At 35.8% G+C, this 14,100-nt stretch overlaps 1 protein-coding gene across 3 annotated transcripts in view; it reads right to left on the bottom strand.

The window, feature by feature from the left end:
• Positions 1-710: 710 nt before the first annotated feature.
• The window catches only part of MMS22L (MMS22 like, DNA repair protein), a 115,971-nt gene continuing 102,581 nt past the window's right edge, over positions 711-14,100 (bottom strand). For all 3 annotated transcript variants that reach the window (XM_074333325.1, XM_019743388.2, XM_074333326.1), the window contains exons 23-25: positions 6,778-6,874; positions 5,224-5,391; positions 711-4,488 (exon numbers count right to left, since the gene is read on the bottom strand). In XM_074333325.1, the coding sequence (XP_074189426.1) occupies positions 4,407-4,488; positions 5,224-5,391; positions 6,778-6,874 (347 nt within the window). In that variant the 3' untranslated portion in view covers positions 711-4,406. The remainder of the gene's footprint in view (positions 4,489-5,223; positions 5,392-6,777; positions 6,875-14,100) is intronic.

A 14,100-nucleotide genomic window follows, 5' to 3' on the forward strand; every position in this document is an offset into this window, starting at 1 on the left:
AATTTGAATTTCCATAGGAAGACCATGAAAGTTCCAACAAGTCACACATCACTTCAAGATTTTAATTTAAAAACTAAAAAGCGCCACATAGATATTATCAGTGTTCTTATTGTGGAAGGAAAAGCCAGCAAAGACATGAATCTCTAAAATACTGTGTATGTAAAACAACAAAATTCCTTAGATCCTTACCAACAAAATGCCAGTTAGGTTATGATTAGGGTATTTTTCATACTTTTCATATTTTCCTCCTGGTTTAACTACATGTATATTGTAGCCCCTTCAAGACACTGCAACAGCTGGAAAACTAGCGTTTTACTATGGAGTATAAATGCAACAGGAATAAGAAATCATTCCTCCCATTAACATGGTTTGTTTTTATTTTGGTTTTCAAATAGTCCATCTGTCATAAAGAGGGAAGTTGAATAATCATGGGCAAGTGTAAGTTAAATACATACATTTTTATTATACATCCTTATTAGATGCACAAAATAACTTCCAAACATGCATATAAAATAAGAATGTCTACAATTTTTCTAAAAGCACAATTCACAGATGCAATAAATCAGATAACTGTTAGCACAACAAAAACTTGGATAAGCAGAAATTGATCAATTCCAATCGTTTGGTACTGATTTTGGTAACCTTACCAAGATAGTTTATCACAGAATCAAAATACAAATCTTATTAAATATGTGAAAGAATATGCTACTTTGCCAGCTTCCCAAAGCCACTGTTTTAACCAAAGCATGTTATTTATATTGGGATACTATACACTTGACAATATTTTTAACCCTAGGAGTAGACAGGAGACCAGTTTGGGGAAAATGTAAGGTCTATAAAAAGTCTATCAATCAAAAAGCAGTGGTTTAATACTGATATTACAGCTTTTAAGGATGATTCTGTATCTACCTTTTATCTTTGAAAGACAAGTGCTATGTTAACATGTAGTATTTATAGAAGGTAGGTTTCACAGAGACTTTGACCAACTGCAGACGCTTGTCAAATTTTTATATAAAACAATCTTAACAAATGGGAAGTAAAAATAAAAACTCAAAGATTCTGTAAAAGTACATGAAAACAGGTCCATGTCATTCTAGAACAAAGTAGCTTTAAAATTTTGTGATAACACATGAGAGAAGATAGTAACAGTAATGGGTACTGAGCACATACTCACATTCTAACAAACTACAAATATCTTTTTACATAGATGCCCAGGAAGAAAAAGTCAAATATGCTTAAGAAGAAAAGAAAATATACTAGGACGAGGTAAAGATATAAAAGTTTTAAAGTATGAAACTCTTCTAATGCAAATGAACTCAATACTAAATGATATTTGTACAGAGACAATACTCCATGTTTTTTTTCCTCCCCCATGGACACCTAATTAAATGTTGAATTAAAATTTAAATCATAACCAATTCTGAATGTCTAATAAAGTCATTTCATCATGCTGTGTCCTTCAGTCATCTCTTTTACACCCCATCTGATTCTTCACAGAAATGACTGGACTGGAATCCTCTCAGAGTATATAATGAACATGGCATTCAGTCAGCCTTCCACAGTCTAGTTTCCTGCTTGAGGTAAGTTTGGACAGAAAGGTAGAGTCAGGTGGCAGAAACTCTCTTGATTGAAGGGTTTAACTATCAGCGTATTAACCATGAGAAGTAATTTGAGTGCCCTGAGCAGAAAAGTAGGAAGAGCAAAGTAGTATTGTAGAACTACTAATGTCAGAACTGTGGCAAGGATTAATCTCAGGAAAGGAGACCAGAGGTGAGGAGGTAAGAGATTATAGTGCCCAACAGAAAAAAGTTTGGATGTACAACATGGCAAAAAATAGCAAGAACATGTACTGCTGATCAACTGAAAGTGGGGAACAATGAAGACTCCAAGAGGCCTCTGAAGTTTCAAGCCTAAGTAACCTGGGAAAACAGTGTATTCCCTAGGTAGACAATAAAGGCACTGGAATATCAGATGACAAGGGCAGCTCGACCAGCAGCCTTGAGATTTCAGGAAGATCAAACTAGAGAGGTTTAGAGAAAAATGAGCACTAGAAATAGATCTGAAAGAGAAAACTACGAGCTAGTGTTATCAGTCGCCTTCTAGAAGAATGTTGAGACAGCAGGTAAGGGCCAGATCTTCCCCGAGGACAAGGAAGAAAATGAAGGTGCTCTCAAAGTACAGGCGGAAGGAGCAGTGTCACTGAGAAAAGGATGAGAAGGTCAAGGGAAATGCAGATGTCACGGAGAGGCCAAAGAACACGAGCAATGAGACCATACTCTCAGATTTCACCAAAAAGAGTGGCTTACATTACAATGTACAAGAAGTGGCTTCAGCAATTACAAGGTATTTAGGGGAGAACAAATGTTAAGGAAGCAAGTAGTAGCTACTCTAAGTCTGAGAATGGAAAAAGAAAAGACGGCAATAATTGGAGGGTCAGTGAAGATTTTCAAGAAGAGGAACTGAGTCATTTTTTTTTTTTTTTTTCACTTAAAAAGAAATAGCTTCTTTAAAATTTTACTTATAAATAAGAAACATACATATATATATATACATAAACCTGTATTGTTACAGACTTCTTGTAACTGATTTTTAAAGTACAAACTTCAGTTATTCTTAGCATCTGCAGATTATACCCTAATGCGTGATTCAGCGGTAGCTTTTCTTACCCCTTAAAAGTTTCATATACTAAGGAGCAAGATTCTCAAAGATATATTTATCAATCTTCCTTTGGGAAAAAAAAAGCATACTATACATGATAACCTCTTTAAAGGCATCACCTTAAATAGATAAAACAGTTTAATATATCACTATCATAATCAAAAGAAACTCATTGCTCTGAAATCTATTAAGTAATCTTAAAGAGGCTTTTATCCATTTCATTTGTTGAAGTAATGACACTAGATTTTGGGGGGGAAACAAACCATTTGTATGTCATGAAAATAACAGATACTCCTTTAGTCCTCACAGATTAAAGTTAGGACAGGGCTATTAACTATATTTTGCTGATTGCAAAACATTTCATTTTCAAAGATAGTTTCTTGAGCCAGAAAAGGGTTGAAATGTTTTCTTGAAAGGAATAAAACCATGATAAAGACTAGAGTTCTGAGAAGAAAGTGATAAATTATTTGAAAGATAGCAAACATGACACACTAAGAAAACACTGAAAAATAGTAGAATCATTCATGTAGGACACATTAAAGAAAGAGGAACAAAATCGAGGTATTCTTTACCTTTGTGCATGAATATACAGTAATGTCTGTACATCTCCAAACAGAACATAGGCCACCAAATATTTTCACATACATTATCCCATTGGTTCTTACCAAATAGTGTGAAATAGAAAAAGGATTACTCTTTGTTTCTCCACTAAGAAACTGAGGCTCAGAAAAGTTAAGTAACTTGCTCAAGGTCACAAAGTAGAGCTAGGTTTAAGACCCAGAGCTCTTCTGATGAAATAATGCCCACCACAAAAAAGGAGTCAAGTACAAGAGCCCAAATGGTAAAATAAATCTGGATGGGACAGTTAAAGAGTTGAGAGGTAATAGCTACTAAAAGAAACTAAATTGGTTCCCTATCAACATAAAAGATGCTAAGTTATAAGAGGCTCTCCTTCAAGAGCAGGGAGATAAATCAGCTGACTTCTCAGACCTCTTCTGTTTATTTGCAATCTTAAGATTCTCCAGAATATTATTAAGCCTCTTCTTAAAGACTCTTGTTTATCGTCTTCCTGATAGGTCTTTTAATGGCAACTCCAAAAGAAAGGCTGAGTAGAGCAAAGCATCTGGCAAATGTTGGAACCTTAACATAAACACTGTTGGCCTACGTTGAAAAAAAAAAAAATCTATATATTACCTGAATAATCATTTAGCCAGGTTCAGTCTCATTCCTCACAGTTAAGTGTGCTTGGGAAAGGTCTTATTTATTAACCTGCTTCACACACAGTATAAAAAAGGATAACAAACAGTCACATCTCCTGACCATCCCCCCGTCCGAACAAAACAAAACAAAACAAAAAACAGTAAACTTGAAAAAGCATCCTATTAAAACATAACTTGTAAAAAACAAAAACAAAAGAAACACAAACAAACCACAAGGCAGAAAGTCACATTACAGTAAAAAGTCCATAGATCAACCTGCTTAGGGGTCGTACCCAGATAACATTCGCAGTTAGAAAAGGTTCTTTAGTTTAAAATCTCTTCAAAATAGAATGCAGTTTTGCCAAGTTCCAAAGATCCTGTAACACAATTAACCTTTATTTCCTTAATTGTATACTTTATACTTACAGTTATATAAGGTAAAAATCTTAGAAAGTATTTTTAACAGAACATTATACAACCAGTTAAAAGTAGGAGTTAGAATGATGGGAAGTGGCTTCAGATATAAGAAAAGACGAACAGCAAAAGACACTAGATGTCATCATTTTCCAGTCTCTGTATCTCATCTTGTCCCACTTGTCCTAGGTGAGATAAAAGTTTGCTATAGGCTTTCCTGTTTAAGAAAAAAGAAAAGAAGGCAGATATATTTGTTACCTTCCCTATTATTTTTCATTGAAGTATTTACAAATTGAACCTGCCTGAATGTGTCTGTACACACACACACACACACACACACACACACACACACACACACACACACATCCCATGTGATTAAAGTACTTTGATTCTTTAACAACCTTGGGAACATATGAATTCTAGTATGAGTGCTGACCCCTCTAAATCAACCTTTTCAGGACCTACAGGCTTATTTCCACAATGTTGCATTCCTCTAAATAGTTCAAGGGCTATCCTCAGTTGGATTGTAAACCTATAAGAAAAAAAGCTTTAGTATCTATTTGTGACCAAAAACCATATTATCTAATTGGGTCACTCAGCCTATTAACTAGACACACATGATACTGCTGATTCAGCAAAGCAAGCATTCCTCAAAGGGCTGACTTGCCACCATGGCTTTTATACAAAAACAAGACACCTGAGGCTCTGAAGTCCACTTCCCAATGAGGAATACAGCGTTTGGAGCAACAGCAGCACTGCTGAAATCCACAGCATTCTAAGGTGGTCACTTTGACAAGCACAGTATGTGAATGGATGTGTCAATCACACCTGAAACATTTTCCAACTCAACACACCCAAAATTTGGGGGAATGGGAAAAGAAGGCATTTCTAGAAAATGAACCTAGATTTTATAATCATTGTTCAAAAGAACTTAATCAAATTACCAACATACCTTTGTTTGATATTTCTGCCAAAGCCCCACTTCCGCTCTGAATCCTTTAGAGACTGAGTGAGGGTAGAAATCAAGTGAATAACAACTTGCTGGTCCAATGCTGCTACTGCTTCTAAAATGTTGTAAATTTGATAATCGTAGGTCGTCTCATAATCCTGGATAAAATCCCTGAAAGTAAATCAGGTTACTTAGGATTACTTATGGGTCAATTCCTTAGGCTGGTATCTATATGATAATCAGCTATAACCTGAACGCAAGAAAGACCACTTCATGTAAGATTACCTTAAGAATCTAGATGCCATATGAAGACTATTTATAATACTTAACAATGAAGGACAGAAATGGCTTATTTCAGTGGCAGCCAGGAAGAGAGTGATGGCATTGGGAAGAAGAGGGAAGAGCTGGAATCCCAGAAGGGGGAATAAGGGGAAAAATCTAAGCCCAGGAACTTTTTTGCAATAGTCTGTATATTACAATCTGGGTAGTAAGGATGTGGAAAGAGACTAAGACAGAAAAAAATCGAGTCTGGCTTCCTAGATTTTTTTTTTTTTTTAGTTCTTCACTCTAGATAAATCATATTTTTTTGAGGAAAGCAAGTTATTTGTAATACATTTTTATATTCCTTAACCAAACAAGAGACTTTAGATGCATAGGAGACCTTTATAAATAAGAATTATGTCTTTTAACCCTAAAATTTCCACCACCACCCCCAACAAAATAAAAGCCACCTAGCTTAATAAATTGTAGATAAACATGCACCCTTTATTTATATAAAATCCTTTCTCCCGCATTAGGGTTTTACAGTTTCCATAAATGCATTATTTATTTCAAGTGCTCAGAATTTAAATAAACTGTAAACACTTGACAAGTGCCAATTATGTGACAAGAACAAAAACTGAAGAATCGAAGATCCAACACAGAATGAAGAAAATGACCCCAAATTATTTATCATGGTAGTGCTAGGGTAGAGATATTCATAATAAAAGTAAACTAGTGAAAACTGTAAGACAGAAATACTTAAAAATACTGCCCTAACAGAAAGCACAAAAGAAAGGAAGAAAGGCAGGGGGAAAAAAAGTTCCTCAAGTTGCACTGTTATTCTTGCGAACAAACAACTATCTACTTCTACAAAGTCTATGCTTCACAAATGAAATATAACTGGACTTTCTGGGTCAGTAATATCTAAAGCAAGTAAGACACCCATGCCGTGTACTTCCACACTGGGTCCTGAGTTAGTGTTTAGCAGTCTGAAGGCCTATGCTCCTGTCATCAAGACCCGCGTTTCCCATTTCTCCCTCTTAAACATGCAAAAGGCTTCCTTACTAAATACTTAGGTAAATTTTACGTCAGCTCACTTTGTCTTTCTCCCTGGCAAGTTTATTTTTTTAATAAAACCACACAATGTAACAAAACTACTGCCAAAAATACAATAATTGAAATACTATAAACACATAGTAACACATTATGTTTTGGATAATCAGTTATTTAAAAAACATGTTGGCTGTCACATGGCTGGCGATAGTCTCCTTGCCAGTTGGCATATTTTCCAGTTACCTAAACACTGAAGTCAGCCGGGCGGCAGCTTCTCCTCCTGACCCCGCTTGGCAGGCTTTTACCATGTACTGCAAGTTCTCTGTGGCTAGCCTTTTAACTAGGAGGGAAAAGTACAGCATTATACACTGTCTGAATGGACCATCTGGATTCTCATTTTTATAAACGCTCTTGATTTAGAAAAATATGTTGTTTTCTTAAAGTATATATATGCTTTCTTGTTATTTCTCAAAATGAAATAGTTATGAGTTTTTGTTTTGTTCCAAAGTGTATCTCCCGATTTGTCTCCCTCATTTTAAGAAAATATAAAAAGCTCAACAGTCTATTTTTCACAATCTTATAACTAAAACATTACATGTGAGGATATGTCTTTCTCTTAGAAAAGAGCCCACATTCAAAAAGACTATACCATCCTAATTCTGCAATCACTGTTACACCCTGAGAAAAGACAGCCTTAACTAATGCAGCTGATTTGCAGACAGGATTATTTTTTTAAATTCATAAGCATATTCCTCCCACTCACTAATAAACATACATGTAGCAAATTAGACTCCACCAACAACTTACCTTCACTTAAAATTAGTCAAAAATATGTATACATATAGAGATATAGATAGATAAATAGATCTACCTTCCTTTCAAACAACAAAGTTACAAAAAGAACGTTTGTATTATTTAAATATTTAACCAAATCCTTCAAAATTGTGTACTTGTACATAAAAATGAAAAAAAATCAAGAAAGAATATAGAAAATTCAACATGTTCCAAATGCTACTAAATTTTTGTTGTTTTTGGCCATTTAATATAAGTAGCTGGGGGAAAAGAGCTTTCTCTAAGAATGAAAAAAAAGAAAAATCAGAGAGTAATCCATGATAGCAGGCACAGAAAACATTATGCACATGAACTTAATATTAAGTAGTAATGTTTTCTATGGCATGAGGACAGTGGATAAAGAAGATACAACATACTTGGTTTTATTGAAAAAGGAACTTCTCATATTAGATACAATTCTAGAGTCAATATAACAGGTTCTTTTTAAAGGATATTTTCTTAAAAAACAAACTCCAAAAGCTCTTCTGTGCAAAAAGTACCAAAACATGAAGAAATAGCCTTCACAGCATATTAATAGCAAGTGCTGTTTTTTTAAATAACAGCTTTATTGAGGTATAATTCACACATCAGAAAAAAAAACAACCTTTTAAAATTTACAATTCATTGGTTTTTAGTATACTCACAGTTATGATGAAGCCATCACCACTATCTAATTCAGAACAATTGCATCACCTCCCCAAAACCTTATACCCATTAACAGTCATTCCTCCATTTCCTTCCTCCCCCAGTCCCTGGAAACCACTTATCTACTTTCTTTCTGTCCCTATGGATTTGACTCTTCTGGAAATTTCATACAATCATATAACATGGGGTCTTCTGTGACTGTCTTCTATGTTTTAAGGTTCATCCGTGTTGTAGAATGTATCAGCACTTCCTTTATTTTGACAGCCAAATAATACTTCATAGTATGGATATACCCCATATTGTTATACAGTCACTAGTTGATGAACACTTGGGTTGTTTCCACTTTAGCTATTATGAATAATACTGCTACGGATATTAGAGTATAGGGTATTTAAAACAAAGTATTTGCCATCTTTAGGTCTCTAATTACACTGAGCTTTTTTTTTTTTTTTTAAATGGGTAATTCTTTTTCTTTAGATTTTTTTTACAACAGCTTTGTTGTCATGTATTTCACATATGATACAATTCACCCATTTAACATGTACAATTCAGTGGCTTTAAGTATATTTACAGAGTTATGCAATGATCAGCAATTTTACAGTATTTTCTTTACCTTGAAAAGAAACCCCACACACTTCAGCTATCACTCCCTATCCTCTGATACCCTCCAAGCAACCAGTAATCTACTTTCTGTCTCTATAGATTTTACTATCCTGGACATTTCCTATAAATTAAGTCATTTAACATGTGGTCTTTTGAAACTGGCTTCTTTCACTTAGAATGTTTTCAAGGTTCATCCACGCTGTGGCATGTACAAGTACTTCACGCCTTCTTACAGCCAAATAATATGCCATTGTATGGATATATTACATTGTCAAAATCCATGTGTCAGATGATGGGCAGTTTACCTTTTGGCTGTTATGAATAACACTGCTACAGACATTAATGTACACGTTTCTGTGTGGACATATACGTTCATTAATCTTGGGCATATACCTAGGAGTGGCATTGCTAGGTCACATGGTAACTGTTTAATCGTTTGAGAAACTACCAGACTGTTTTCCCAAGTGCTACACCATTTTACATTCCCAACAGCAGTAAATGAAGGTTCTGATTTCTCCACGTTTTCGCCAAACCTTGTTATTATCGGACTTGTTCATTATACCCAATCTTGTGAGTATGACGTAGTATCTCACTGTGATTTTGATTTGCATTTCCCTGACGAATACTGATGTTGAGCATCTTTTCAGGTGCTTGTTAGCTATTTGTTTATATTCTTTTGGAGAAATGTCTATTCAAATCCTTTGCCTATTCTTAATTGGTATTTAGTTTTTTATTATTGAATTATAACAGTTCTTTATGTATTGTAGAAACAAGTTGCATGTCATATAAATGATTTGCAAGTATTTTCTCCCATTCTGTTGGTTGTCTTTTCACGTTGATAGTGTCCTTTGAAGCACAAAAGTTTTTCATTTTAATTAAGTCCAATTTATCTCTTTTGTGGCTCATGCTTTTAGTGTCATATCTAAGAATTCACTGCCAAATCCAAGGTCATAAAGATTTACTCTAATGCTTTCTTCTAAGAGTTTTATGGTTTTAGCTCGGACATTTAGGTCTATGATCTAGTTTGAGTTAATTTGTATACAATGTTCATTCTTTTGCATGTAGCTATCAATCTGTGACCTAGCACAATTTGTTCAAAAGACTATTTTCCACTTATTGAATCATCTTGAAATCGTTGCTAAAAACAAAACAAAGGCCACAGACACATGGATTTATTTCTGAACCCTCAATTCTATTCCACTGATCTGTATCTTTAGGCGAGTGCCACAGTGTCATTAGTACTACTGGTTGTACTAAGTTTTGAAATTGCCAAGTGTAATTCTTCCAACTTTCTTCTTTTTCAAGATTGTTTGACTATCCTGGGTCCTTTGCAATCCCATATGATTTGTAGAATCAGCTTGTCAATTTCTGCAACGAAGTCTGCTGGGATTCTGGTAGGAGTTGCACTGAATTTGTAGATCAATTTGGGGAACTAATCTGAACAAACAGAAAAACAACTCTTCCCAGATGCATCAGAGAATTGAGGTCATGAGGCAAACTGCTACCCTCCAAACTGAGCACATAACTTGTCAAATTCTGTTTAAATATTTTGATGAATATCAGCTGCAGCAGCAGGCTTCTGGCCCTCGTGAGTTCTCTTCAGTTTTAATTGATCAAATAGGTAGCTTTTTGTCCATAATAATAATATTTGGTGATTATGCCTTATGGATAAGTGAAATGAATGACCTCAATATTATAAGGGACCAGAGAAAGGAATTGGGAATACGCTGTTAAAAGGGACCTGTGCTACCATGAAAGGATATAGTGTTTGTTATTTGAAAGTGGACTTGGATTGCTTTAATGTTTGTACTACAAATTCTTGGGCAACCACTAAAAATAAAAAGTTTAAAAAGAGTATCTTTGATATGCTAAGAGAGGAAAGAAATTGAAATTACATAAAGTACTCAGTTAAAACCTTCAGAGAAGGCAGAAAAAGAGTAGAATATGACAAAGAACAAGAGCAATGAACAGAAAAGTTACACATCTGGTAGATATCAATGCAGCTATATCAATAATCAAATTAAATGTGAATCAAATAAACAAAGCAATTAAATAAGAGAGCCTGATAATGGATACAAAAATAAGGCCCAACTGTATGTTGTCTACAACTGTGTCTACTTTAAATATAAAGACATAGATCGATTCAAGGGAAAGACAAATATATACAATACTAACACAATTAAAAACAAAGCTGTAGTAGCTATATTCATTTCAGATAAAGCAAACTTCAGAATTAGAAGAATTATCAGGGATAAAGAGGTGCATCATACAATGACAAACCGAGACTAGAACTGCTTCAATCTGATGAAGGACATCTATGAAAATCCTACAGCTAACCTCATACATGCCGGTGAAAGATTAGATGCTTTCCCTGAAGATTAGGACCAAGACAAGGATATTCACTCTTGCCACTTCTATCAACATTGTAGTAGAAGTTCTAGTCAGGGCAAGAAAAAGAAATTAAAGGCATCTAGTTTGAAAAGGAAGGAGTAAACTATCCCTATTGCAGATGATATGATTCGTGTACAGAAAATTCTAAGGACTCCAGTAAAAAGCTATTAGAATTAATAAAAAAACTCAACAAAGTTGCAGGAGAAAAATTCAAAATATAAAAAGCAATTGTATTTCTACATACTTTCAATAAATACCCTGAAAATGAAATTAAGAAAATAATTCTATTACAATACCATCAAAAAGAACTAGGAAGAAATTTAACAAAAGAGAAATACAAAGTTATAATCTGAAAACTCCCAAACATTGTGGAAAGAAATTAGAGAATATCTAAATAAAGGGGAAAACATGCCATTTTCATGGATTGGAAGAGTTAATACTGCTAAGGTGGTGATACTTCCTAAATTGATCTACAAATTCAGTGCAACTCCTACCAGAATCCCAGCAAACTTCGTTGCAGAAATTGACAAGCTGATTCTACAATTCATATGGGATTGCAAAGGACCCATTATAACCAAAACAACCTTGAAAAAGAAGAAAGTTGGAAGACTCATATTTGGCAATTGCAAAACTTAGTACAAAGCAACAGTACTAATGACAGCGTGGCACTGGCATAAAGATACAGATCAATGGAATAGTACTGAGGGTCCAGAAATAAATCCATGTGTCTGTGGCCTTTGTTTTGTTTTGTTTTTGACAAAGGTGCCCTGATGATTCAGTGAGGGCGAGAGTGATGACTTTCAAGCTCTTCACATGTTGAGTTGGAAACCAAAAAAATCCTCCATTACTATTGTCTAGTTCTCCCTTCATATCTCTTAGTTTTTGCTTCTGTTGTTAGGGACACATATGTTTTGTTAAATCTTCCTGATGGATTGACTCTTTTATCATTATAAAATGTCTCCATTTCTAGGAACATTGGATGGCCTAATATCTATTTTATTTGATATTAGTATAGCCATGCCAGCTTTCTGTGGTTACAGTTTGCATGATGTATCCTTTTGCATCCATTTACTTTCAGTCTTTGAACCTAATGTGTTCCCTGAAGATAGAATATAGATCTTTAAAAAAAAAAAAAAAATCCAACCTGATAATCTCTGCCTTTTGATTGGCTTGTTCAATCCTGTAACAAATAATGTCACTACTGATATAGTTGGATTTACATCAGTCATTTTACTTTTTGTTTTCGAAATGTCTTGTTTTTTGTTCCTCTACTACTTCGAAGTCTTTATCTATTCAATCCCGTATCTGATTGATCTCACTGGTAGCTTCTGTTGCCTGCTTTTCTTCCAGTGCATGGATCATAGATCTCTGCTTTTTTGCATGTCTTGTAAATTTTTTATTGAAACTAGAATTTTTTTTTCGTGAAGTTTACTTCTTCTTTCCCCTTCCCCCAGTGTGAAGCCTCTAACATTGCTCCTCAGGTGGTGGTATTACCTCGGGTGTGCCCACAGTCTCCTTTGGCACAGTGGTTTTAACGGTTCTCTCTCTCTCTCTCTCTCTCTCTCTTTCTCTTTAATTCAAGTTTATTGGAGTGACGATGGTTAGTAAAGTTACACAGATTTCAGTTGTACAATTCTGTAATACATCATCTATATATCACATTGTGTGTTCACCACCCAATCAGTTCTCCTTCCATCACCATATATTTGTTCCCATTTACCCTCATCTACCACCCCCCAACCCCGCTACGAAAGGCAGTGGGGCCATTCCTCAAAAAATTAAGACTAGAATTACCATATGACCCAGCAATCCCTCTCCTGCGTATCTACCCAAAAAATCTGAAAACACTTATCCATAAAAATATATGTGCACCGATGTTCATTGCAGCTTTATTTACAGGGGCCAAGACATGGAAAGAAGGTGTGGTATATGTATATACACGAAGGGATGGATCTTGAGACAGTGCCCTCTTGGTTCCTTTCCCTGACCACATCCAGCTGTTAAGCTCCATTAATTGCTGGCTGAGTATAGTATTGTTTTCAATAATGTCCTGGACATAAATTGCTTTCCAGGCTTATCTAATCAAGTTTTAGCTTTTTAAAAGGGATAGTTTCTGAGGTCAGTGTTTGGGATCTATCCTGACCTGAGGGCTCTATCCAGCTGTCTCTTTCACCAATTCTTCACCAAACTAGCTGGCCTGCACGTTAGCTTGTATCTCCAATGACTCTGTTATTCTTCTACTAACTGCTTTTCACCACAAACATCGCTGTTTTTGACAGCACCCTCAGGCTGGAACTTTTTCACACTCATTTGCAAATGATGTCAGTTCCTTTCGGAGAGGTTCAGAGTTCCAGGCAAAACCTCAGAGGCACGGCTCTGGTGCTGGGGCAGGGATCATGGTGCCTACCAGTTTCTGGGTGACACACCCACTTCAGATGCTGGGTGCTTGTGGAAGCAGAGGCAGCAGCCCCAGGTCCCCTCCACTGGCTTCTCTTGGCATGGAACCCCCACCTCTTAGCTGCAGCAGAAACGATCGGCACCCCATATTCTCAGTGGTGTAGAACTCACTGTACTACAGCCATGTCATGACTGGGGGGCTGCGCAGGAGAATGGAGCCCCCACTTCTCAACCATACCTGCCTAGAATGGAACCTCAGCCTTAGGTCATGTGGGACAAGATGAGGAATGTTGATAGCCTGCCTCTCGCAGTATGATAACAGCCCTCCTACTGGGAGCTGGGGAGAGAGGGAACCCTCTGTTCTTGGATTTACCAGTCTGGAGTAGACTTTCTGTCTTACTGAGCTGTGAGAAGAGATCTTGGTTCAAGTACCACAGATTCTTGCTGTTCCTACAAAGTTTTAGGTTTTCCTTCAATAAATGTTTCTCCATGTGCTGTATACCCTTAGACTATTTCCAGAGAATTTAAGTGTTTTAATGTTCACCAGTTTTGCTGGGAGCAGGTTGGCAAAGCTCCTCACGTTGCCATGCCAGAAGTGGAACTCCTCAAGTTCCTAGGCACAGGTTTTAGAGTGGGCATGTGTTTAAAATACCCTTGGGCATATACCTAGGAGTGCACGTGCTGAATCATTTAGGAACA

This window comes from Rhinolophus sinicus, linkage group LG05, assembly GCF_036562045.2.
Source record: "Rhinolophus sinicus isolate RSC01 linkage group LG05, ASM3656204v1, whole genome shotgun sequence".
NCBI classification, from domain to species: Eukaryota; Metazoa; Chordata; class Mammalia; order Chiroptera; family Rhinolophidae; genus Rhinolophus; species Rhinolophus sinicus.